This window comes from Myotis myotis, unplaced genomic scaffold (assembly GCF_014108235.1).
Source record: "Myotis myotis isolate mMyoMyo1 unplaced genomic scaffold, mMyoMyo1.p scaffold_m19_p_3, whole genome shotgun sequence".
Taxonomy (NCBI): Eukaryota; Metazoa; Chordata; class Mammalia; order Chiroptera; family Vespertilionidae; genus Myotis; species Myotis myotis.
This window is the reverse complement of record NW_023416335.1, coordinates 16,092,649-16,119,965: the sequence shown is the minus strand read 5'-3', so window position 1 is coordinate 16,119,965 and position 27,317 is coordinate 16,092,649. Positions and strand designations below refer to the sequence as shown.

General features: G+C 36.6%; 1 protein-coding gene across 8 annotated transcripts in view; it reads right to left on the bottom strand.

The window, feature by feature from the left end:
• The window catches only part of WRN (WRN RecQ like helicase), a 129,899-nt gene that overhangs the window by 5,184 nt on the left and 97,398 nt on the right, over positions 1-27,317 (bottom strand). For 4 of the 8 annotated variants that reach the window (XM_036298494.1, XM_036298495.1, XM_036298493.1 and 1 more), the window contains 7 exons: positions 22,025-22,100; positions 21,669-21,781; positions 19,558-19,672; positions 15,067-15,198; positions 12,465-12,627; positions 5,228-5,442; positions 1,406-1,495 (listed from right to left, as the gene is read on the bottom strand). In XM_036298494.1, coding sequence (XP_036154387.1) covers positions 1,406-1,495; positions 5,228-5,442; positions 12,465-12,627; positions 15,067-15,198; positions 19,558-19,672; positions 21,669-21,781; positions 22,025-22,100 — 904 coding nt within the window. Of the gene's footprint in view, positions 1-1,405; positions 1,496-5,227; positions 5,443-12,464; positions 12,628-15,066; positions 15,199-19,557; positions 19,673-21,668; positions 21,782-22,024; positions 22,101-27,317 lie in introns of those variants that run through there. The other 4 variants (XM_036298497.1, XM_036298501.1, XM_036298499.1 and 1 more) reach the window with 4 other exon arrangements.

The window sequence follows — 27,317 nt, the reverse complement described above, 5'->3', positions numbered from 1 at the left end:
CTGAAATCAATAAAAATATTATTTAAAAAATAGAACAGTTAAGACAGCGGTTCTCAACCTGTGGGTCGTGACCCCTCTGGGGGTCAAACGACCCTTTCACAGGGGTCACCTAAGACCATTGGAAAACACATATAAAACTACATATTGTTGCCGGTTTAGCTCAGTGGATAGAGCGTCGGCCTGCGGACTCAAAGGTCCCAGGTTCGATTCCGGTCAAGGGTATGTATCTTGGTTGCGGGCACATCCTCACTAGGGAGTGTGCAGGAGGCAGCTGATCGATGTTTCTCTCTCATCGATGTTTCAAACTCTCTATCCCTCTCCCCTCCTCTCTGTAAAAAATCAATAAAATATATTTTAAAAAATAAAAAATAAATAAATAAAATTACATATTGTTTTTGTGATTAATCACTAGGCTTTAATTATGTTCAATTTGTAACAATGAAAATACACCCTGCATATCAGATATTTACATTACGATTCATAATAGTAGCAAAATTACAGTTATGAAGTAGCAACAAAAATAATTTTATGGTTGGGGTCACCACAACATGAGGAACTGTATTACAGGGTCGCGGCATTAGGAAGGTTGAGAACCACTGAGTTAAGATTATAACAAAGCCAAACACTACAACATAGCATGAAATCTAGGAGGAAAAAACCTGAAGTCTTATTGTACCCAAATACCATGGGATAAGCAGGAACTTTGAACCCAGACAGAAATAGGTTAAGTTCTAATGGAGTCACTTGATAAATGAATGACCTTATGAATGTTCTTTAAGCCTCAATTACTTCACACAGAAAATGAGAATAACTACCTAACATTACTAGATTATTTGGAGAATTAAGTGAGAATAAATGCAAAACATCAAAACACATTCTGATTTATTCATGATACTCATTAATTGGTAGCTAATATATGAAGTCTTTTATCTTCTGTAACATTTCTATAGAATATGATCTTCAGCATTTTTCCTATAAGTATAATAATAATTTCATTTCAGCGAGAAAAAGGGAAAGCTTACTTACACTGTGTGTATCTTTTGAGTCTCAACAATAAGTATCTGAGGAAATTTTAATTATGAAGTCTAGCTCACCTACCAGAAACAATGCCTGTCAGAGATGACTTCCTTCATCAGTAGAAGACTAAACTTCCCAGCAATCACAGTAACATTTTAAGGTGACATTTACATCTTCTTGATACTCTAAATTCTATTAACAAACTATTATCATTAAGTTGAGTATACAAAACATTAACTCATTTGCTGATTTTATGTGCACATATATAAGCAAATAGAGAAATATCTATATTTGTATTTCATTTCATATAAAACAAAGATATATCTAAACATATTAGTTATCAAGCCTAATGTATTTTCACAAAAACTATTTCACTAATCAATGTTACCTGTAACTGAGAATCTGTAAATAAATCTTCTATTTCTGGATCACTGGATGGCTGACTCCAAGACGTTAGTGCATTTCTGTGATTCTTCTCCTTCAGAGAACAATCACAGGATGTTTTCCATCAATCTTTAACATTTGTTTTTAAATATATTTTATTGATTTTTCACAGAGAGTAAAGGAGACAGAGAGCTAGAAACATCGATCAGCAACCAAGGTACATGTCCCCGACCGGAATCGAACCCAGGACCCCTCAGTCTGCAGGCCGATGCTCTATCCACTGAGCCAAACCGGCCATGGCAATCTTTAACATTTTTATGGCATACAAAATATTTACAGCATGCACTATTTTCTTAAAAAACACTATGCCTAACAAAGCAAAGCTTAAGAAAATTCTTATTGAAATACTTCCATTTGTGACAACATGGATGGATCTTGAGAATATCATGCTAAGTGAAATAAGTCAGATGGAAAAAGTCAAGAACCATATAATTTCACTCATATATGGGATGTAAAACTGAAAGCAACAAATGAACAAACAAGACAAACAAAAAACGCATGGACACAGACAACAGTATGGTGGTTCCAGAGGGACACGGGGAGGGATGTAATAACGGGTAAAGGGGGTCAAATATATGATGCTGGAAGGAGACTTGACTTTGGGTGGTGAAAACACAATACAATATACAGATGACGTATTATAGGATTGTGCTCTTAAAACCTATATAATTTTATTAGCCAATGTCACCCCCAATAAATTTAATTTAAAAAGAAAATTATTATTCTGAGGTATTGAATTTTAACAATGATTGCAGTAATATTACTTATAAGGCATTTTTATGAGTATCTTAAAATAGTTTGCAAATAATATTGTATATTTTAATTTATAATGAAACTCAGTGGCAGGGCAGGAGATTCTCTCTCTTTTGGAAGTCAGGAAAAATAAGAAGGAAAAAAGTGATGCAGAAGGAGAGGGTGCTAGGAAGATGGTAGAAACAGCAGCATAGTTTTAAAATTTCTCTGAATCCCAGCACTAAATCAAATAGAACTAGATATGAAAAACAAAAATTCATCATCTACTTTTACAATAAAGAAAGCTGAAAGGTATCCCCGGGAAACTGAAGCTGTAAGCATGTGAAGACAAGCCAAAGACCTGCCTGGTACAGCATCTGTATGGGAGGAAGCAGAGGCAAGCAGTGAGGTGCCTGAGCACAGGAGAACCCCAGTCTACTGGAAAGCATGACAGATGAGCAGAGAACAGCATCCGAAAGTGGGAGGGCTTTTGCAGGTGGCTGAAAGGGGCCCACAGTGGCCCTTTGAGTGGCGACAGCAGCTGGCTCCTGAGAACTCTCCTGACCAGGCAAAGCTGCCTCCCAGGAGAAGGCCCCACTCACGGGAACTGCTGGGGTGAAATAAAAACCAAGCTTGACAGGCCTAGCAGAGGCACAGGGAGGAGAAAGCCCGGGGGGAAGTGGCAGAGGAGGGCGCCTCATAGCCAAGTTTCCACACTTGGAACATTACACAAGAACCACAGGCGGGATTGCTCTGTGAACCTAGACATACTATCCTGAACCATGCCTTCTTAGGAAAGTGCAGGAAAATTCATTTCACATGAAAATGAGCAACAGAAAAGTATCACGGTCAAATCCCAGACACCAGAAAGACTTTCTAAGACACAGAATAAAACTAACTTCTCAAAATGAGCTGAAAAAGATTAAGAAAATAATTCAAAACATGAAAGAACACCATAAATCAAAATCAGAAAAACTCAAAACTGAGTGAAGAAAAGCTAGAGAGAGAATTAGAAATGAGAAGTAAAATTTAAGAAAAGTTTCCTGAAATAAACAAAATCTTAAAAACTATCAGAAAACTTTCTGAAATAAAATATGTACATATTTAAAGAACCCACTGTGTACCTCTCTATATTAATTCACAGCTACCACATATTAAGACATAATCTTCCTCCTTAAAACATAGGCATAACTAGACCTCTACCTTAACAACAATCACAATAGTTGTAAATCTAACAATGCACCAACTGATAAAAAAAAAAAAACTAAATCTTGTCCTGACATTATTCTCTTTCAGAAGCCTCAGAATTACAAGAAGAAATACACGAAGGGATACAACCAAGTCAGTAGAGACAATGAATGTTAATACATGAAAGATCCTGAAACTAGGACTCTGATAGACAGCACTGGAGTAGTTTTCCATAGCAGGAGGTAGATGAAAGAAAAAATACTTTGGCTGGCTCACTCACCTCTTAATCTACTTCCCAGCCCCCAAACCCTTGTTCCCCTAAATGGGAAAAAAAGGCTAAATCCATCCCCACCAAAGTCTCCCCACTCTGTTGTTGGGAACTGATGTTATTTCAATAGAGGAAAAGCAAAATGCTGATGTGTGGTTAAAATAATACTTTATATAAATGTATTTCAATATTCAAGAAAAATTAAAAATTACACCTTTTTTCTGTATTGATAAGTAGAAGTTGGAGAAAAATAAGGTCTTAGGCACCTGGTATAGATTTCAGAAATAAAAGGCTGGCATAGAAGCCAAATTTCACTAATATCACCCAACATATACTTTCTTTAATGTCCTTCTTATAGCTAACTCAATTGTCAAAATAATGTAATGAATTCTAATAAATCAAATTTCATGAGGTTATCTGGAACAAAACTATAAACAAACCTAACTGAAGTACATCTACACTAATAAAAGAGAAACATGCAAATTGGTGTCATCCACTACACCCACCAGCCAATCAGAGTGACTATGCAAATTAACCCAACAAAGATGGTGGTTAATTTGCATACACAGGCACAGAGCGAAGACTGAAGGCTCTGGCCGGAGTGAAGACTGAAGACTGAAGAGGCTTGGCTTCTTGGCTGCAGCCGGACCAAAGGCCTGGGTCCCAGGTGCCAGAGGAAAACGGGTGCCAGCAGCCAGGGGAAGGAAGGCCTATTGCGCGAATCTTCGTGCAACAGGCTTCTAGTAGTTAAAGACCAGTTCTATTGAGAAAAGGAGTTCAACTGTTGGAAAGCCTATAATGATTACGTTAGAACTGAAATGGAGCTCTTAATTCTCCAATATAAATATTAGTAACTGCCTACAACCATGCTGAATTTATCATCTAGGAACTAAAATAATTTTTAATTAATTATTAGTTTTTACAAACACATATGGAGTCCTGTAATTTTTGACCTGGAAGATACTGAAGGCCAAATTTTCAAATGTACTAGCATTCCATCATTTAATAGTCACATTGCCAAAGAATAGTATTTTTCTCACACCAGACACAGAAATAATTTTCAAAGTGTTTTTTTAAATAAAATGTGCCACCTAAAATAATACTAAATTCATGGTCTTTCTCTGATCTTGCAAAAAGTGCACTGGCATACGCTCAGAACCAGGAACCATGATTACCCTGTACCTGAGCTAATGAATGAGAGAATGAAACACACACCAGTTTGGGAGGCATTTATACTAGAATTTGCTTTCATTTTCATTAATCACATAAACTGTCATATACTTAAAGACAGTATTAATTATCTATAAAAGATAGGTACTTTCCAGGCTATATGAAGTAGAGAAAAAATTTAAGCTAATACTCTACACAATAAGTTAAAATGACAGACTATATTCACCTTTTGTCATGTAAAAAATCACTTTTCTCAGCTCAGAGTGATGAAAAGCAACGGAAATATAGCACACAGATTTAAAAAGTAACCTTATATCAGAATTTATGACAGTTTAAAAAATAGCATTCAAGTGTTAGAATATGCAAATTGAACAGACATTTTATGAAAATTCTTCACATAATTAGCACCTTGGTATCAGGGCCTACTTCTTCCTTGCTTCTCTTAGGACTTGAACAGCTCGCTTCGGAGTTGGGAAAACATCTCCTTTTGTTGGAATCACATGAAGGTTGGCATAACAGTCTGTTGTCACAATCTTTTTCCAGGATTTCAATTGCCATATGGATAAGGTACGTGTCAATGTTTTCAGGAACAAACATTCTAATGAGTTTAATTTTATTCAACTCTGTAAAGGATGAAAAAAATAAGACTTAAAAATATAATACACAGAATATTTTCAAAAACCCATGAGCTGGAAATGGTGAAATATTTTGGAGGAAATAAAGGAGGAGGGTGGCCAAAGAAAATGTTCCTCTTTCAATGCCGCCAATCCTACAGAACAGAAGTGGGGTAAAATGTGTCCCTTACTCCTGCACCACCCACACCCTTTACCTACACGATCCAAAAATCAGGTCAGTGTCATGGATGCTGCGTAAATTATGTTCCACACTGTCTGGGAATCAAGGCCACCATTCCCAGAATTGTTTCTAAAGGAATGACATACGCTTCAAATTCCAAGTGTCAAGTTAATGTGTTGAAAATAATTTATTCTTAAAATAGAAGCTAACCATACCTGTAAATAAGATGCCAGTAAAATGATCCTTTCAATGGATTTGGTAGCATAACAAAACATGTGAATTTTTTTTTTAAAATATATTTTATTGATTTTTTACAGAGAGGAAGGGAGAGAGATAGAGAGTTAGAAACATCGATAAGAGAGAAACATCGATCAGCTGCCTCCTGCACATCTCCCACTGGGGATGTGCCCGCAACCCAGGTACATGCCCTTGACTGGAATCGAACCTGGGACCTTTCAGTCCGCAGGCCGACGTTCTATCCACTGAGCCAAACCGGTTTTGGCAACATGTGAATTATTTAAAATGCATATTAGTAACTAAATTAGTATCCTGGGAAAGGTGTATCTTATTTTCAGAATCAAAGGATTTTTAATTTTTGTAATTCAACAGAACTGATTCAGACTGTGTCAGTCTCTTTACACCTTTACAAATTATGTAGCCATGCCTTTCAGACCACTATTGATGTTTCAAGTACTTCCTTCCAACATCACATTCCTCTGCAATTCTCCAGCTTAGAAACTACTATTCCCTCCTCTTCCTGTGATTTAAAAAACTAGTATCACACATTTCTGACACCCAATTCAAATTAACAGCCAGACACCAAGTATTTTTAAATGACACTCTGAAAAGGTGATCTTTAAATTACTAGTTTGCAGGTTTATATTCTCCTTCCTTCCAAAGTTCTTATCTTGCTACTCTAAGACAGGACTTCCCAAATAAAACTGCAGATTAAAAAAAAAAAAAAAAAAGTCAGGAAGAGAAGGTAACACAGCTAATACATATTAGGATAATGGTCTAATTATTTGGCTTATACCAGTGGTCGGCAAACTGCGGCCCCTTGAGTGTGGCTTTTCCACAAAATACCACATGTGGGCGCGCACCTACAGTGTGATTGAAACTTCGTGGCTACACTCAATGTAAAACTGATGCTAATCACAACCTTGGAAATATAAGATTACCTCTAAATGTAAAAAAAATCAGCAATGTGACTATCATATCTATCAACCAAACTAAAATTTTATTTGTCCCTTGGTCATATCATGCTAATACCACTGAAATTCTGCCAATCTTACTACTTCATCATTTTTAAAATCATCATCTTTTGTATTTATCTATCATAATTTACTTAGAGTTCTCTTCCATTTGTTTTCAATTTTTCTTTGGAAAAAAAAAAAGTTCGGATGAACATTATATTACAAATATCTTTCCAACTTTCTAGATTCTCAGAAGAGGGGTTGCTAGTTCAAAAGTTGTAATCTTTGATATATATTGCCAAACTACCTCTGTTACTCTGTTGTCGATACCAAACTACTAGCCAGTTACTGAGCACCTGGAATATGGCTAATAGGGCTGATGAACTCAAATTTTTAATTTTAAGTAATTCTAATGCAAGTATGCAGCCCTCAAGTGTCATAAGAAAGCAACTCATCAATGACTGATTTCTCTGGTCCGAAGCATGGAATCTTATTTTACAATGATGAGAAACTGTTATTTTATGACCTTTTCATTAAAAGCTTGATTGAAAGCTAAAAATTAAATTAAATTTAAAACTGATACTTTTAAATATGTTTGGAAATAAATTGGGTACCTTCATTTACTTTATTCAAATATGAATTTTATCAAAGCTTTATACAGACTAAGTATTTCAAATTAAAATTTAGTATCAGAATTGAGATATATTATGAATATAAAATACCTACCTGATTTCAGAGGCTTAGTACAAAAAAACCTCATTAACAATTTTTATATTCATTATATGTTGAAATGACAGCATTTTTTATATATTGGGTTAATTAAATCATATTAAAATTAATTACATCTGTTTATTTTTACTTTTTAAATGTGGCTACCAGAAAATTTTAAATTACATATTTGGCTCATGTTACATTTCTTTTTGGAATAGTGCTGCTCTAGAAAAACCATTTAAATTTTCCAATACCCTAGCCAACTAATACACTACATTGTACTAAATTAATTTTCTTCTGTGGATATTTAAATATTGAATAAACATGCCTGCATTTCACTTAGAAAGAAAGGAACTCCTACCACTTGCAACAGCATGGATGGACCTGGACAGCATTATGCTAAGTGAAATAAGTCAGCCAGAGAAAGATAAATATCACATGATCTCACTCATTTGTGGAATATAATGAATAACATAAAGTGATGAACAAAAACAGATCCAGAGACAGAGAAGCATCGATCAGACTGTCAAACCTCAGAGGGAAGGCAGGGGAGGGTGGGGGGAAGGGGGAGAGATCAACCAAAGGACTGTATGCATGCATATAAGCATAACCAATGGCCACAGACACTAGGGGGGTGAGGGCACGAGCAGGGACTGCGGGGGGAGGGGAGGGCGGTAATGGGGGGATAAGGACACATATGTAATACCTTAATAAAGAATTTTTAAAAAAGCTATTAGATCATGAAAACAATAAATAAATATTGAATAAACAAACTATACTAGCACATCCTTAGTCTCATCATACTATAAATGTAAAATATAGAAACCAATTTTGGGGGATACAGCGACACATCTTGTATGATCATATCATCATTAGCTAAATGAATTATTTTAAAAAGAAAAAATAAGGTATTTTATTTCATTTGGAATTATTCCTAAAATAAGAATGTCTCTTTTTTCATAAAATATATTGATATATAAACATTTGCCTACGGTATTAAACTACTAGTGATTTAATGAATTACAGTTGTTATACTGTACTTAGAATATAATTTCAAGATATAATTGGAAAATTTATATATTTACCTACATATTTCTTATAAGTACTCTTTATATTTTTATCTTAAAGTCATCCTACAATATACATATGTCAATAAGTGGCATCTAGCTGTAAAGATGCATGTTATTCTGCCCTAACTTTCCAAGCAGCTAAGTGTTAAAAATATCTACTGGAGAGTGAAATAATAAGCACTGGCTGCACTCCTTCGTTGCTTTAGAAGAGATCATATTACCCCTACTTTTGTTGCAGGTCCCTGGGAAGCCAGCCCTAATTTCCAAGCACATGCACATAAAAAACAGGAGAATGAAATTATTCAAAATACTATCCAGGTACCTCATTAAATGTCTTGCTTAATTTATTATTAAGCATAGTTAGAATCTCAACTCCATAAAAGCAGCAGCTTAAAATTATATAAACATGATAAAATTCAAAGAATAACAAGGTACAGAATTCATTTACAATATTAAATTAAGACAAAAATCTACATAGCAAATTAGACAGAATTTACCAATTCTGTCTACTCTATTAAAAATACTCTATTTTTAGGTATAAGATTATACATAATAAAATATAGAAAATTCTCAATTCAGTATTGTATAAAATTTAAATGCCAAACTTGTTCATTAAAATACCAAATTATAAAATATAGCTACAGTTAAATAAAAGATCAAAATAACATCTCTGAATCATTAATATACTATGTATATCCTCATTTCTTATCATTTATGACACATTTTTCCAATAAAAGAACAAATAGTTTTTATCAAGGAAAAATAAGATTTCAAAAGCAAAATCTCACATCGATAAATTGTATCCTACAGGCTATAAAAGTACAATCAAAGGAAATAAAATTTAGAGCTCATGGTTCTTGCAATCTCAACTTTTGCTTTGGCAGTAAACTACAATAATATGCTTTTTCATATTATATGTACAACCTACATATGGTATATTGACAGAAAAATGAAACGTGTTCAAAAGTATTCTACATTGGTCTTTGGAATTTCAATTTAATATTTATCTGAATGAAAATTTATTTGCAATAAGTATACAATGGTAAAGACAAATGTTTTAACTACTGTTATAGTCACTAATGATTACAAATGTTTTTCTCATATCCCTAATATTTGTTGAATCAGGTTGTGCAATTATAGAGAATTTTCCATGTTTATATATCTGCTGGATTTTAGTATTTCTTAATTTTAAAAGTGATAACATAAGCAAATTAAAATTTTTAAACTCAGAATGTAGAGGGTACTACATAGAAGATATTTAAAGATACTAGGTATAGCCCTAACCGGTTTGGCTCAGTGGATAGAGCATCATCCTGCAGACTGAAGGGTCCTAAGTTCAATTCCGGCCAAGAGCATGTGCCTTGGATGCCGGCACATCCCCAGTGGGGGGGCGTGCAGGAGGCAGCTGATCGATGTTTCTCTCTCGTTGATGTTTCTAACTCTCTATCCCTCTCCCTTACTCTCTGTAAAAAATCAATAAAATATATTTTTTTAAAAATAAATAAAGATACTAGGTATATAAATATAGTAAACCCTATATAATTAAGTATATTTATTTTACTCATCAATTAGAGGATTATAAACCCAAATCCTCTACCAGGATTAAAAAACTGCATATTTCTTTCTTTTAAAGAGTTGGCAGCACAACTTTGACATGATCTAGTAAAAATGAAAGCTTGCTCTGTCATTAACCTTAACGTGAATTTAAAACAATTTACAGTCCTCTAGGCCTCAAATTCCTATCTCTGAAACAGGATGCCAGTAGGAAAATGAAAATATAATGATTTCCAATTTCCTTTCCAAATAAAAAATTCAACAACTTTACAACTATATGATTTAGAAAGCAAATTAGCATCTCCCTCTATTCTTCTCCATAGCCAAATAAAGTAGATGTTGCCAATACTTGACTGAATAATAATCTTAAATCTCCCATTTTCCCATCCATAGTTTTGAAACTTCCCTTCTGGTATACCTATTAACTTCGTTATTTTTTTAATTAGCTTCTAAAATAATAGAGTATTAAAGTAATTACAAAGGGTATATTTAAGAAGCCACCATATCTTGCCATCTACTTCTTCATCATGATATTCCCCATTACTGCTTATAATACCTAATACAATGTAAATGCTATGTAAATAGTTAGTATACTGTGTTGTTTAGGGATCAACTTTCTGGAATTTTTTTTTTTCCAAATATTTTCGATCCACAGTTAGTTGAATCCATGGATGTAAACCTGAGGATCCAGAGGGCTAACTACTTACCAAGTGCCAGAGCATTCTGCGTAGTATCTAATTATTTCTCACAACTCTGTAAGAAAGGCATATTCTCCCTCCCTGTTTAAGAGAGGAGGAAACTGAGGCTTGGGGAGACTGGGTAACTTGCCCAAAGTATCATACATAGCTCCTTTGCTCTTACTAACTAGGCCAGTGGTTCTCAACCTTGGCTGCACATTAGAATCACCTGGGAATCTTTTTAAACTCCTGATTTCTAGGCCTCATCCTCTGGAAATTCTGTTTCTTTGTTACTAATGTTGTGGCCTCACCCCATAACAAAGAAACAGAATTTCCGGAGGATGAGGCCCACAAATCAGGATTTTAAAAAGATTCCCAGGTGATTCTAATGTGCAGCCAAGGTTGAGAACCACTGAACTAGGCTAACACCATCCGTCTTCAGGATTTAAGGAAGGCAGCTAAACAATCACAAACATGACTGTCAACAGGAAAAACCTGCCTATTCCAACAGCTCATCAAAGACACTCATTTCTCTGAGTCCTGAGAGAGGGGCCCTTACTTAATACACTTGAAGTCTCATTGCCAGGATTAGAAATTGCGTATTTTTTTCTTCTAAGTAGTTGGCAGCACACGTTTAGTATGATATAATAAAAAAGAAAAACTTCAGTTCCCTGGATTCTACTTAGATGACACTGCCCAAACTTGCCCGTGTCTCTCCTTCCCCTATGCTTCCATGGTTGACCGATAGAAGGGATGGAGGTGTTCTTTCTTAGACCTTCAGTCAAGTCTTGCTCAGCCTAGAATTAATACTGCCTTCTAAGGGGACTTGAATGTCTTTGTTCTGATCAATTGACTTGCTTTTAAAGGATGATCTTACTCCTCTCTTTTCCAAATGTTGAGGGGGGGGGGGGGGATTGTATAGTTATTCCCAAGTGGGAAAGAATTTGAGATAATAAAAAATTATTTGCACTGCAACCATATGCCCACTGCTCTGTCCTAACAGTCTGAATAAATTTATCAGATTTATTGAGTTATTAACACACCAGTTTATATTTGTACATTTAGGAGGGGAAATCCTCTAATGTACCTCATTCTATTTAAAAATGTCTGCAGGGCAAGCAAAGTGAGCACAGTTGAGGTTCTGCAGCAAAGTGAGAAGAGGAAACCCTCCTACAAAGGCCTAGCGACCTTGGCCCATCCCTTCAAGGTCACAGTGAAGTCCCACTGACTGTAATGATTAGAACGGCTACTTAAGTGAAACCAATGTCAAGGATCAGAAAGATTTAGGGAAAAACTAGGAGTAAGGCTTGGGGAATGAATATAGAAAAAACTGGGTATCTTCCTCCAAGTGACGAGGTAGAAATCAGGAAAGAATGAAAGTGCTCTGTTTCAGGATTGGTGTGTAAGTTGTCATCTGAAGCTGAAAAGAAAAACATGAATTTCTCTGACTCAGGCTTTCCCCTGAGTGATAATGGGAAGAAAGACTGTTTTTCTAATACAATAAAAAACCTTACAAAAGTAAAGTTTTCATAGTAGCATGAAGAGTTGATGCTAAACTGAAAAATATTAGTGGATTGCTTGTTTACTTCATCTGGGTTCAATGACTCAAGTCATTAAGGCTGCAGACCAGGGTGGTGGTGATCACCTGAGTTGATGGGAGGGTTTCGGATAACATCAGTAATAATCTTCTGAACCTCTGGAGTCAGGCCTGCTCGCTCCATATCGACTGGGTAGCCAGCTTTCACCGCTTGGGATAAGTGTATGCCAACTGCTGTAAGAGGCATAATCCTGTTCTCAGCTACACTCTTCTAGAGAAACAGCAGCAAAACAACCAGTCAGTTTTTTAAAGTTTCCACTGTACTGTATGAAAACAAAATGTCCAAAACCTTCGGGTAATAAATGTTCACTGAGAAATAAACAATGTACTCAACCTTCACTTTATAATAATCAATTTCTTTAAAACTACCTACATTAGAGAACTCCAAGATTCTACTTTTTACAATTATTATACTGAATACAACATAATCATCCAGCATTAGCTAAGAAATCAATCCTCATCTCTCCACAATTATTCACTTTAAAACCCATTAGCGGCAGAGAGTACTATGTTAAGTCTAAAAGCTGCCACAACCTTTGAAAATATAGTAAACTGTAATCCAATGTTCTATATACTTGAAATAATATATCATGTGCCTAGAATTGAATTAAACAATTGTGTTAAAATTGAGGATACTGTTACATATTTCTGTAGCTTTTATACAACTGTAGCTCCAAATTCATTTAAGATTATGTATGAGATATAATATTCTTTTAAACACTCCAAGAGTTTAGTCACTTGGCTCTAAATTAATTCCTAATACTCTCTTTTGATACAAACGGAAAGTCTGAATTTGGATTGGATTTGTGTAAATGTTGACACTTCATAGAAAAGAGCCTTTAAAGCAATAATTTCATCCTTCAAAGGTAGGTTTTAAATTACTTTCATTAAATGACTACCCTTTCCTACTAGACAGTGTACACCATGTGTGCAGGGTTACTTGATACCAGGCATCAAATTACCTAAAACTAATTGCATTATTGCTCCTGATTAATTAGTCCTTAGGCATGTTTAATTTTATAGTTAACTGGCAAGACCGTCTCAGACTCCTGGGAGGTAGAGATAATTACACCATGATATTACACAATAATATACAACCAAATAACAGCAAAGGACATAAATGAAGATATGCAATTTTTCACATTTTTAACCATGACTATGTAATGTAAGACATAAAACCTCATATCATGGATGAGTATTAACATGCACTTCATTCAGAAAATTTGAAGGCTATACTAAATTTTCTTAGAAACTATATTCAGTTATACCACGCATATATGGTCAAATTATGCAATATAAGTATATTTAACATGTACATTTAAGTTACTACTTAAGAGGCAGAACTTTATTTCCTATTTATCATGTAATTTGTTTCAAAAATAGTACACTGGAATTATTTGGTTTCCTGTGGAATGGATTCTGTACTTTTAATTAAGGAATCTGACTATCAAATTAGAACATCTATTAAGTAATTAAGACAAGCTATGAATTATTTATTCTTATTTCTATTAGACCTTAACCAGTATAAAAAGTGTGTAATGTGGCCTAGTGGATGAAGACACAGAAGAGAAAAACCAGGCATTGGACTAATCAATTTATGGTCAGAGAGAATAGGAATTCAAATTAGTAAAAATTAGCTGGAAGCCTCATTCTATCTTTATTCCACTAAGGTAAACTCTCTATTTTGGACAGAATGAGGCAAAAGTAGGTTTATAGTTACTCATATGGAAAATAATACAATAATTATATAATAATACAAAACTAAACTCTGTTTCATGTACTCACAACCATAAGCCTACTTTTCCCACACCATATATTTAAAAAATACTCAACAGTCTTAAGGATTTATGCCAGAACAGTGAAGAAATATTAAACGTGGCTATTTTTCACAGTAGATTTTTTTTCAAAGAGCATCAGGCATGGTTAAAAAATAGAACAGAGCCGAAACCAGTTTGGCTCAGTGGATGGAGCGTCAGCCTGAGGACTGAAAGGTCCCAGGTTTGATTCCGGTCAAGGGCATGTACCTGGGTTGCAGGCATATCCCCAGTAGGGGGTGTGCAGGAGGCAGCTGATCGATGTTTCTCTCTCATTGATGTTTCTAACTCTCTATCTCTCTCCCTTCCTCTCTGTAAAAAATCAATAAAATATATTTTAAAAAAATAGAACAGAACTAAAGGATATAGAGTGAACAGCAAGTATGGTGTATATATAAGTACGTTCATATTTATATGTTTGTTCTTCACATTGCTCTGCATATTCCTTTTTTTTAACTTAATGTGTCTTGGAGGTTATTTCTTATCAATACATATGCTGATAGTTTCTAAACTATTAATCCAATTTTTAAAAAAAGTCTTACAATATGGCTGCTCTAATATCCCTGAGCTATAAATGTGTTTATCAGTACCTCGGATATAATCTCTATAAGATAATCATGGTCAACCTATACTTGCTGTTTTTACTCAACTGACAGAAGTAGGCTTAGCAAAAAGAAGATGACATTCTATTCTAAAATTAAATACACAATGAAACAATGTAAAATATTATGGGATTAGAAGAAATGTACCCCAAGTCACAACTTTAATACTGAAAAGTTGATAAAACGTGTTTAGATAAATTAAAAAATTCCCTCTAATATGAATGTAACACTTACCAAAGACATCTTCTTTTCTTGGAATAAAGAATACGTGATGGCCGTAGACGGTGGGAGGGAGCATTCTTTGTCTTTTGCCACCAGGCTTTTCTTCTGTTCTTCTTGAGGATTTGTACTTGAAAAGAGATCTGTCTACAAAAGTTTAAAAGCAGCACAAATGGTGAATAATAATATCAACATAATGATAGAAAGGTTATCAATATGATCAGTAGGCCTTAGGGGGTAAAAATAACACAAATGAAACCTCCAAGGAAGAGGAAAAAATTCCCTTTTTATGAGGAGCTTGAAAAAGGTGTTTGGTGTTACTTTTTACATATTAATTTTAAAAGGAAAAATAAAGCTAGAAGGAATCAAGTGTTTGTAATAATAAATGTGGCTATAGAACTAGAAATCCCTAGTCTTTCCTTTAGCCAATAAGAGGAAAGAAAAAATGAACTATAATGTAGACCATTCTGCCTTTAAATATTAAGTCCCCAAGCCCCCTAGAAGTGAATGTTAAATGAATAAATAAAAATAATTAATATTCAAATATAGAAACTATAACCACAAATTCTGCTAACATATCTTAAAGAAAATTTCTCATTAACTACATACAGTACATTTAGTTAAGAAAAATACATACAAACTGTGGCTCTTGAAGCATTATGTAAATTCTTAAATATGATTCATTAAGACATTTTTTTTAAAAAAAAGGGAGAAAGGGTTAAAAAAAATAAAATTAATGAAGAAATACTAGGATTTTTTTAAAGCCTGAAGAAAGTAAAGGCCAAGTAATAGTTATGATAGAATTAGTACATGATATAGGATTCACATCGATATAACAATAGTTTTCCTCCAAAATGCCAACTTTACCTTCCAAAACGTAAGAACCAATACTAGATTAAAATAATTAAATCCAACAGAACTTGGCTTACTGTAACCCACACTAGTCCCTTGCTATCCTAAACAAAAAGGGAGTCTGCAGATTAGTTCACAGACACCTGGGACAACTGCAGCTTGGCGAACAGAGAAGCCAGACAACACCGAAGACCTAAGGTCTCCAGGTTGTTTCCAAGCACCGCTAGGCTTTCAAAGAACACATTACATATTTTATTAAATGAAATTAAAGTGTTTCCATCTGAGACCTTAACACGGTCAGAATTGGCCTTAAGTTTCTAGGAATGACTAAAATCAAACTCCATTAGCCAGATTCTTCAGGATTACAGTGTAAACTATACCTGCAGGCAACCATGGGATACCCCTATACCAAGGTCTTAGAAATGTGATCACTGGGCATTATACTGGCAAATACATAAAGATGTTAAGATATATGGAACAAAATCATGCCACCATCTGTAAATGTGTGACTAAAAGTGTTTAGGAACATCAGCAAATTCATATGAGAGTAATAATCTCAAGAAGATAGGGCTAGAATGTGATTCTAGTAAGCAAAATATCTAATCAAATCATGCTCTATGTAGATAAAAGACTATGTGAACAGAGAACAATCAATTATGAAAACATAAGTAGGAAAGGCAGAAAAACAAAAGTACGCAATGCCTATCCAAGCGCTGTTCAGATGAGAAGCAGCCTTGGCCAACTAGATTTGAATATTAAAGTTCCTTTGGCAAGTAGTGTGTAAGAATGCCTCATCCTGCTTTTGCTGCTGAGAGCCTATTTAAGACACTCTCAGCGTTTCCCCTTGTTCAATTCCAGACTCGCTAAACAACTTCAGATAAGCCAGTTTCTAAAGGAGAGAACACACTCGTTGGGTCAAGTGAAACTTTCCAGTTGTATTTCTCACTACAAATCAATGAATTTGCATTCTAATATATATACTTATATTTATATACACACACATACACATAAAACCAGGTTCACAGAGAAGAATAATGCAAATCTACTCCCCAAAACGTAACTATTTTGTGACAAGACATAAGACTTTTAAGATTGCATGAATGAGGACTGAAACTCTAGCCTAGACCATGGCAAATGCCACAGTGTGGGCAGCCAGCTAGGCTTCCCCAGAAAATATGTAATCTGTCTTGATACATGTTTTCTAAAATCTGCAATACACAGCTATTCTGAAGCTTTAAAATAGAAACAGAAATATATAACACCTGCCTGTTTTATTTAGGTGTACTGTATGTTCAGAACACCAACTGTCTACCCCTAGGGTTATTTGATTGGAATTATCCTTTGTGTTAATGTGAGAATACAGCCCTGATATTCTTCTGAAGTATGCAAAGTAAAATGCCAAAAAGATTTGGAAAGCACATTTTTTTTTGCCTTAGGTCAGAAAATTCAAATTCTAAAATTAGGCACCATGTATACGATGATGTCATATAGATGAAAAAATCAAACAGAAACATTTCTATTTTTCACCAAGGAGTAAACCAATATTCAACTACTATAATTTTTAATTAAAATTCCTAAATGATAGGATATGGATACAAAAATTACATTTCTTTCCCAAATAAAAGCTCATAAATATATTTCCTCATGTATCTATAGATAATATAATGAACCACAAAGATAAATAACCTTATCAAAATGATTCCAACATTATTCAACAAGGGACTAGGATCTTTAACTTTTTTAATTAGTTTGTTACAGGTATCATTATGATTATAGTATGCGGTTTCTATCTACTTTTTATGTATAGTTAAAAAAATAGTCTCTTTTTAGGATTTTTTAAGTAGCTGCCAACTATGAATTCATCTTTGGAGGAGCTAGACATTTTTAAAACATTATAATTCTCATAAAGTGTATTTCTACAAAGTGATTTTAACTTCTTTTTCTTAAATGGCCATCTTAATGGGTTTAATCCCATGTCCTCATATTTATAACTTTTGACTTGTATTATGACAATACTTAAGTTTTGCTTCAAAATTTTAAGTAAATATGTTAAAGCTTAATGAAAGTGATGAATGACAAAGCTGGCTTAATAAGCACTAAAATTTATTAATTTACTTCTTCGGTAAATGGTTTAAATGTGTACAACAATGCAGGCATAATTCCTAACCACCAGAAATTAACAGTCATTTTCTCTATCCAGAAGGTTCAAAAGCTCCATACGTATCCTTTGGAGCGTTGATATTTTTACCCTACTTCAATTTACTCTTGAGGAGGGTCTGAGGAGGATAATTCTCTCATTATTAAATCAAACCACTAATTCATGAAGAAGATCCTACCATCAAGTGTCCAAAGAGAAAAAAAAAAATGTATTCAATTACTACTGGCATAATCTCTTTTTATCAAATTGTTAAAAAAAATATCCAATATGAAATGTAAGGCATTTTCACGTGATGTCTTACATAAGCACTAGAGGCCCAGTGCACAAAATTCATGGCCTGGTAGGGTCCCTTGTGCCTGCCGGCTGCCAGCCAGGTACTCCCTCCCTCCCCCTGGCCACCTGCCACTGCCGTTGGCAGGGGCCACCCTCCCTTCCCGGTCGGCCCCACCGCCTGGTCGAACTCCCAGATGAACTCCCGGTTGAGGGGACAATCTGCATACTATGCTTTTATTATATAGGATATTAAAAGAAAATTTAAAGTTACCAAAGATATACTATATTAAAAGAGGGATATGTTACATACAAAAAGCAGAAGAGTTTCTGCTTATAGTTACAGAATTATTTGTAAAGTGCGATCCAGTCACTGGAGTCGCATGTGGAGTTTAAGAAGAAACCCAAACAAGCCTGTGAAAATGGTCATACATGGTGGAGCAAGAAGAACTCAAAGGATACAAAGAAAGCGCTATTACGATGGACAAAATACCATGAAGCCTACTTAGTTTCAAAAGACAGCATGACTGGCAGGGGAGGGTAATTAGGGATACAACAAACAATAAGAAAAGTATTCAGAGAAAGACAAGTACCATATGACTTCACTCGTATGTGGAAATTAATAAACAAACTGAACTACCAAGCAAAATACAGACAGACTCATAGATAGAAAGCAGACAGACTGGGAGAAGGTGTGTGGAGGGACTGAGCAAAAAAGAAAAAAGAAAAGAGAGATAGAGAGAGAACTCACAGACATGGACAAGAGGGGGGAGCAGGGGAGGAGAATGAGCGGAAGTGAAAGAGGGCATAGTGATGGAAAAATAAAATAAAATAAAAAAATTTTTAAAAAGAAAGAAAAACCAAGTGGCTGAACCCCTTACCAACTTATAACAAGGATAACTTTACAGCTTTAATTTCTATCTATACTTGAAGGTAAATAATTTATCAACCTAAAACACAGTACTTATTCAAATTTAAAAAAAATATCTCCCAACAAAATAGAAAAACATAAATAGCCTGGACAACTACTTCAGTATCATCTTAAAAATCAGGTAACTAACATGTTCTTATTAACTGATTTACTGTAGAAACAAATCTGAATTCATTTTCTACGTTATCTGGTGTGGAAATAAAAATAAAGGGAGAAAATGTTGCGTTTGAAGGGTGTTTTTGAAATAGTCAAAAATATTTATTCCTTCAGAGCTCCTTACACCACAGTATTTTACCTGAACGCTATTGATGTGACAGAACTGTTTGATGACTTCCAATAGAGGGGCCAACATAGTAGCTTTGCCTTCAGAAACTCCATTGATCCTTTTCACATTTTCAACTGTAGTAGGTCTATCATTTAAAAAAATTTCAGTCAATAAATCACTGAAACATTATATTCTAGCAACATAGCTGATATTTAGCTGTTTTAGTAATTTATGAATAAAAACTCCAGCACCACCATTACCACAAAAACACAGTACTAATTGGTAAATAGGCTATTACCATAAACATTACTAATTGGTAAATAGGCTATTATCATAATGTTCTACTCCATTACTGATCTTATCATTATTACTATTTTTATAGATATGAAAAGAAAAACTATGAGGTACTAACTGAAGACAACTAAGAGGCTAAGAAACTCAGAAAATTTCATGCAGTGCTTATAAAGTGTTTACCTGTAACAATAAACCAAACTACTTTAGTCTTTTATCTCAATATTTCTTATCCAATATCCAAGAGACTGTATAATGTCTCCTTTCTAAAAATATGCCAATCTAATGATATCAAATATTTTCACTGAATATTGCAAGGTGGTCTGTGATTATCTATTTTTAATGAAATACTTATTATAAAATAAAATATAAGTACTATGTAATATTAGAAAATTCTACACTAATGAAACATCTCATGGATGAAACTTCGTGACATAAACAATTTTTAAAATAAACTTTTATTTTTCAATTACAGTTGGCATACATTATTATACTAGTTTCAGTTGTACCACATGGTGATTAGACATTTATGTAACCTAAAAAGTGACCACTCTGACAACTCTAGTACCCGTCTGACACCGTACATAGCTAACAAATATTACTGACCTTATTCCCTAGGCTACAGTTTACATCCCCATGACTATTATGTAACAACAATTTTTTAAAAGGAGGCATAAGAGGCAAAATTATCAAGCAACTGTTCTTCGGAAATAATTTCTCCTAAATAGTTATTGACCACATAGTATTTAGTAAACATTGTGCTAGGTGCTTTGAAAGACACAAAAAGATGAGGAACATATTATTGTTATTCACAGAGGTAAAAATCTAGATGATATATGTATGTCACTAATAACAAAAAAATAAAGCATTGTGTGATAAGTGCTGTAGAAGCATCTTTAAAATTTGTATTTAGAAGTCCTTTATGAATAACAGAGACAGGCATTACTTTGCTAATACAAACTTCATGGAGAAAATAATAACAAAGCCAGATTTTGAAGAATTTCCTAACAGGAGTTTTGGGGAATCAAGGAAACTACAAAAAAGAAGCACCACCGTAAGTAAGTATATGGAGGTTGAAAAGGGGTCTTCAACAAATGGTAAAAAACCTAAACAAGATAAACCATTTAAAATGTTGTGACTCAGATGGAAAAGTAGGTTTAAGTTCATACATGGAGGGCCTTGAATTATAACCTAAAGAAATTAACATACTGGGAATCTAGTTAAGCAGAAGTATACATGATAAAGATTAATTTGGTAGTCTAATATCAGATGAAACAGAAAGAGAGAGACTGAGGAAAGAGTAACTAGTTAAAAGGCTTTTGCAATAGGCCAAGGGTAATGGTCCAAACAAACATGGTGATACTAAAACAAGGGAGGAAGGCAGAGGCAGACATATCAGAAACATTTAAATGAAAAAGTCTAGAAACTTCAGAGAAAAGTAAGAAGGGGACATAGGTTAGAGGAGTGAAAATAATATCATCGGTTTTAAACATACGTGATTGGGCACATCATGGTCTGACTAACAAAAACAAGGAATTCAGAAAGAAGAGTTTTGTTATTTGAATGAAATCCATGTGAGGAGTGTTTGTGGATTATGACAGATTGTTTATGTACTGGGTCTGATTGCTGGAGACAGTTGGTTCCCATTCATGTAGAAGCCTGAGCCTAAAGCTCAGAGAAGAGATCATTGGTAGCAGCCTGAAGATTTGGAAGTCACCAACGATGTGACAGATATCTAATCCAACAGCTGTGACAGTTAGAGCCATAGTCATTATCACTTAAGATATGTTTTACAAACCTATTATGTTAGAAGAAAATTAGGTTAGAACATAAACAAATAAATAGTTTACCTCATTTTGGCCATATCCAACAGTATCTTATTTGTTGCCAGGATAGCTGGAGGAATATCCAAGTTATTGGCAAGTTTCTGCCTAGCTTCTAGCAATTTGCCATATAATACAGTCTAAACAAAGAACAAAGAAACAACTCAATATCTAAAAAAATATACTTAGAAAAATCTAGTCCTTCATTTTAAGAGCTTCAGGTATTAAATTTTCCCTGAGGATGAAAAACAAAACAAAACTGAACTCTATCTCAGACTCTTAACTAAGAACAATTTTTTAAAATACTGGCAACAGAATTTCAAGCATGCATAGAATCCTGACCATCCTCTCAAAAACTACCTGCCTTTTTACAAAAGTCATACCTGAGTCTCCTGCTCTTGAGCCGAAATAACAGGTTCTGAAGACTTGTAAGATTTTCCTGGTGATGGCACCGTGATGCTAAAATATTTATAAGAAAATAAATAATAAAAACTCTTCTTTCTCCAAGTTCATTTTTTATTTCACCCCAAAATGAGACTATTAAGTATATTTCCAAGTCTTATGCTAACGAGTATTCTTCCCGATACCAGTAGGGCATTGTTACTTATATGGCAGCTAAGATTTTAAACATCTGGGGTCAAATACATTCATTACAATGGTAAAGTTAAAACTGTAATATGAGTTCATCACAAAATTGGTGTACTTAAGCATTTGCCACATCTTCCTTCTCAACCACATACTTTGAAAGAAAATACTCCTTCCCTATATAGAAGATAACATTTTTTTTTTGTTTTTCAGCCAAGAGGGATACAATCTATGATCCTTTGCTATGATATTACTAATCTTTAGATAGTGGGGAACATCAGCATGAGATTAATGAAATTATTCACAATATTCTTCAAAAGAAAACAAAACTAAGCAAAAGTAATTTTGCTTTTGACTCCTAAAAAAGGATAAATAACATCCAATTAGCAAACAACATTGTATGAAAGGTACTAGGCAGCAAACTAGATAGAAAATCAATATCTATAAGCACATCTCATTTATTAATTATAAAGAGGAAAAGTTATAAAAATGAAACTGTATAGAATATCTTATATGAAAGACACCAAATTTAAATAAATTCCTGCTTTTGGGGAGAAAGGGAAGAACATGTTTACTATTTAAGAATTATAAATTTCTCTATATCAAGAATTCAAAATTTGCATGTAAAGGAAGATTTCATTTTTACAATGATCAAATTCTATCACTGAAATTAAATAGATTTGAACCCGAAGAAAAATAACTACAGTGCAAAAAAAATCAGTAATATCAGGTTACTCAAGAAAATTATAAATGTGTTTTAAACAATATAATGATATTAACCATCATCTTATCATTTATGGGAATCTTTATAATAATGTACTATTGCAAAATGGTATTTTAAGTTATTTCACAAACAAATTTTATTATCATATATACTAGCAAAATTCTGGGTAACATGTTCCTGAAGCAGAAATACACATGGAAAATGTTAAATGAAAAACCTTTTGCCTATGAATATTATTACAAGTACAAAGGAGAAAGGTTCAAAATAACTATAATGAGTATCATCAAAGAAGTAAGTGGAGATACTGTATCCATGAAACAAAAAAAGATTGCTATTAAAGAAGAAAGAGTGCAAGAAATAGCTCATAAAAGCTAAATATGTGATAACTATAATACTTACATGCACAGCCCCTGGACACAGACAATAGTGCAATAGTGTGGTGAAGGCATGAGGTGGGGTAGTGGTTGGGCAGAGAGGGGCAAAGGGGGAAGGAATGGGGAATATCTGTAATACTGTCAATAATATATATATTTTTATATATCCTATATAATAAAAGTCCAATATACAAATTGTTGACTGGGAGATTGGAAGTTTGACCGCTCGCTATGAAGTTCGCTGACCACCAGGAGGCAGCGCGGAACATGGTGGGCATCAGCGACGCAGCGTTGGCAGCGGACGGCAGTGGAGGTGCTGCTGACCCCGACGAGAGTGGGACCATGGTGGGATTGTGGAGCAGGTGAGTGGGTGATGCCAGGCCAAGGCGGGTGTAAGCAGGGACCCCGATCGCCCAGCAGACAGCGACCAGTGCGATTGCCCAGCAGACGGCAACCAGTGGCAGCAGCAGTGGGGGATGGGGCCACTGCCCGGCTCCCAGGAGCTCAGGGAGCCAGGCAGGGGCTCGATCACACCGCTGATCACTCTGCAGACAGTGACCAGCAGTGGCTCTGACACTTCCATTACAGAGAAAGGGCAAATAGCAATATTAAAGTACTAGAGGCCCGGTGCACAAAAATTTGTGCACTCGGGGGGGAGGGGGGGATCCCTCAGCCCAGCCTGTGCCCTCTCCCAGTCTGGGACCCCTCGGGAGATAACGACCTGCTTGTTTAGACCTGCTGCCTGGGTGGCAGAGGGCAGGCCCAATCCCTAGGTGCAGCCCCTGGTCGGGCTCAGAGCAGGGCCGATTGGGGAGTTGGGGCGCCTTCCCCTGTCATGCACAGAGCAGGGCAGATTGGGAGGTTGCGATGCCACCCTCAGTCACGCTCAGGGTAGGGCCAATTGGGGGGTTGGGGCACCACCCCGTCACGCACAGAGAAGGGGCCCATGAGGGGGGTTGGGGCTCTGTACCCTGTCATGCACAGAGCAGGGCCAATCAGGGGGTTGGGGTGCTGCCCCCTGTCACGCACAGAGCAGGGCCCATCAGGGGGGTTGGGGCTCCGTACCCTGTCACGCACAGAGCAGGGTCAATCAAGGGGTTGGGGAGCTCCCCCGTCACGCACAGAGCAGGGCGGATCAGGGGGTTGGGGCGCCGCCCTCTATCACCCACAGAGCAGGGCCGATCAGGGGGTTGGGGCACCGCCACTGTCACACTCAGGGCAGGGCTGATGGGGAGGTTATGGCTCTACCCCATCACACACAGAGCAGGGCCTGTGGGGGGGGGGCGGGTTGGGGCGCCGCCCTCTATCACCCACAGAGCAGGGCCGATCAGGGGGTTGGGGCGCCACCACTCTCACACTCAGGGCAGGGGAGGTTATGGCTCTACCCCGTCACACACAGAGCAGGGCCCATGTGGGGGGTGGTGGTTGGGGCGCCACACCCTGTCACACACAGAGCAGGGCTGATCAGGGGGTTGGGGCGCCTTCCCCTGTCAGGAACAGAGCAGGGCCGATAGGGAGGTTGTGGCCCCGCCCTCTGTCACACACAGAGCCTCAGGGCGATCAGGGGGTTTGGGCGCTGCCCCCTGTCACGCTAATCCCGGTGCCGGGAGGCATATTACCCTTTTACTATATAGGGTAGAGGCCTGGTGCATGGGTGGGGCCGGCTGGTTTGCCCTGAAGGGTGTCCTGGATCAGGGTGGGGTCCCCACTGGGGTGCCTGGCCAGCCTGGGTGAGGGGATGATGGCTGTTTGCAGCTGGTCACACACCCTTCAGGGTGGGGGTCCCCACTGGGGTGCCTGGCCAGTCTGGGTGAGGGGCTGAGGGCTGTTTTCAGGCTGGGACTGAAGCTCCCAACTGCTCCTTTTTTTCTTTTTTTTTTATTCTGAGCCAGCTTTAGCTCTGAGGCTCCAGCTCTTAGGCCTCCGCTCCTGAAAGCAGGTATCTGGTTTGTTTAGGTTCTACAATCGAAACTCTGTATCAACTTCAGGTCTGAGATCCCGGCTAGCTGAAAGCTGGTTTCTGGGGTTTTGTTTAGCTTCTATTTTTGTAACTATGTTTCAAACTGCCAGCTCAGAGGCCTGCAGCGGCAGGCGGGGAATGTTGGAGTCCTCCGTCACTGAAGCAAGCAAGCCTCATGTTAGTTTCAAGCTGCCTGGCTGCCGGCCGCCATCTTGGCTGCCAGTAAATTTGCATATCGCCCTGATTAGCCAATGGGAAGGGTAGCGGTCGTACGCCAATTACCATGTTTCTCTTTTATTAGGTAAGATTTCTTCTAATTATTTTCCTTTCAATATGCACGAATCTGGGCACCGTGACACATATATATATTTTTAAAAAATAAAACTTCATTAGATGGGAGGGGATATAAAGTCAAAGAACTCTCCAAAGAGAGTAAAAAAAAACAAAAAGCTTGAAAAAAGGGAGAAAAGCAAGATTAGTAACAGGAACACTAAAAAACAAGCAAAACAAAGACAATTATTATCATCAAATAAAATTAAGTTAGTGGTGGATATAATAACAGTTTGGCTTCATAGTATATAGTATTTAAATAGATGTAACAATGTAAAAACAAATTATTAATGTTACCAAAACTTGAAATATAATTATGTTGGAGAGGAGGGGGGACTGAAGGAGGTGAAAGAAGGGAAGGGGGAGATAAGCCCTAATCTCCCATTATAGGATGTCAACAGAAAATTTCTAAAGAAAAAACCAAGATAGGTTAACGCCGGAGATTGCTGCCTCGAACAACCACTTCAAAAAACAACTAAAAGACGGAACGGACATCATCCAGAACCACAGGAAGGCTGGCTGAGTGGAAATTCTACAACTAGGAGGAAAGAGAATATCATACCCAGACTAAGAGGAGGCGCAGTGCTGAAGTGAAATACTAAGGTGCGGAGTGCACGCGGAGCGGGCTGGAGGCGGAGGGTGCGGTTGTTGTTTTCAATCGGGAGGGAGTTTCAGACTCTGAGCTCCAGATCCGGGCAAGTCTCTAGGGACCCAGACTCAAACGGGAGAAGCGGGACTGCCTGGCTTTGGTCAGAACTCGAAGGCAGCTTTCTCTCCGAGGTTTGCAGTGGTTGCTGGGACTCTGTGAGGCAGAGCCCCTAGGGACGGAACTGAGAGCAGCCATAACTGCTCGCTCCGGCCCGCCCTATAGATCCCCGGGGACCTGCCCCGCCCAAGCCCTGCGCAGAACCATTTGCCGGATAGCCTCAGGCAAACGCTAGATTAGCACCGCCCTAGAGATCCAGCACAGAAACTCTCCCACTGCAGACACAGCGGACTCTCATAGCCAGTTAGCCTAGAGGTCAAATCACCCCCGGTATTGCCCACAACAATCAAGGCTTAACTACAACAAGACTGCACACAAAGACCACTAGGGGGTGCACCAAGAAAGCATAAAAAATGCGGAGACAAAGAAACAGGACAAAACTGTCAATGGAGGATATTGAGTTCAGAACCACACTTTTAAGGTCTCTTAAGAACTGTCTAGAAGCTGCCGATAAATGTAGTGAGATCCTCAAGAAATCTAATGAGACCCTCGATGTTATGATAAAGAACCAACTAGAAATTAAGCATACACGGACTGAAATAACGAATATTATACAGACTCCCAACAGCAGACCAGAGGAGCGCAAGAATCAAGTCAAAGATTTGAAATGCGAAGAAGCAAAAAACACCCAACCAGAAAAGCAAAATGAAAAAAGAATCCGAAAATACAAAGACAGTGTAAGGAGCCTCTGGGACAGCTTCAAGCGTACCAACATTAGAATGATAGGGGTGCCAGAAGATGAGAGAGAGCAAGATATTGAAAACCTATTTGAAGAAATAATGACAGAAAACTTCCCCCACCTGGTGAAAGAAATAGACTTACAACTTCAGGAAGCGCAGAGAACCCCAAACAAAAGGAATCCAAAGAGGACCACACCAAGACACATCATAATTAAAATACCAAGAGCAAAAGACAAAGAGAGAATCTTAAAAGCAGC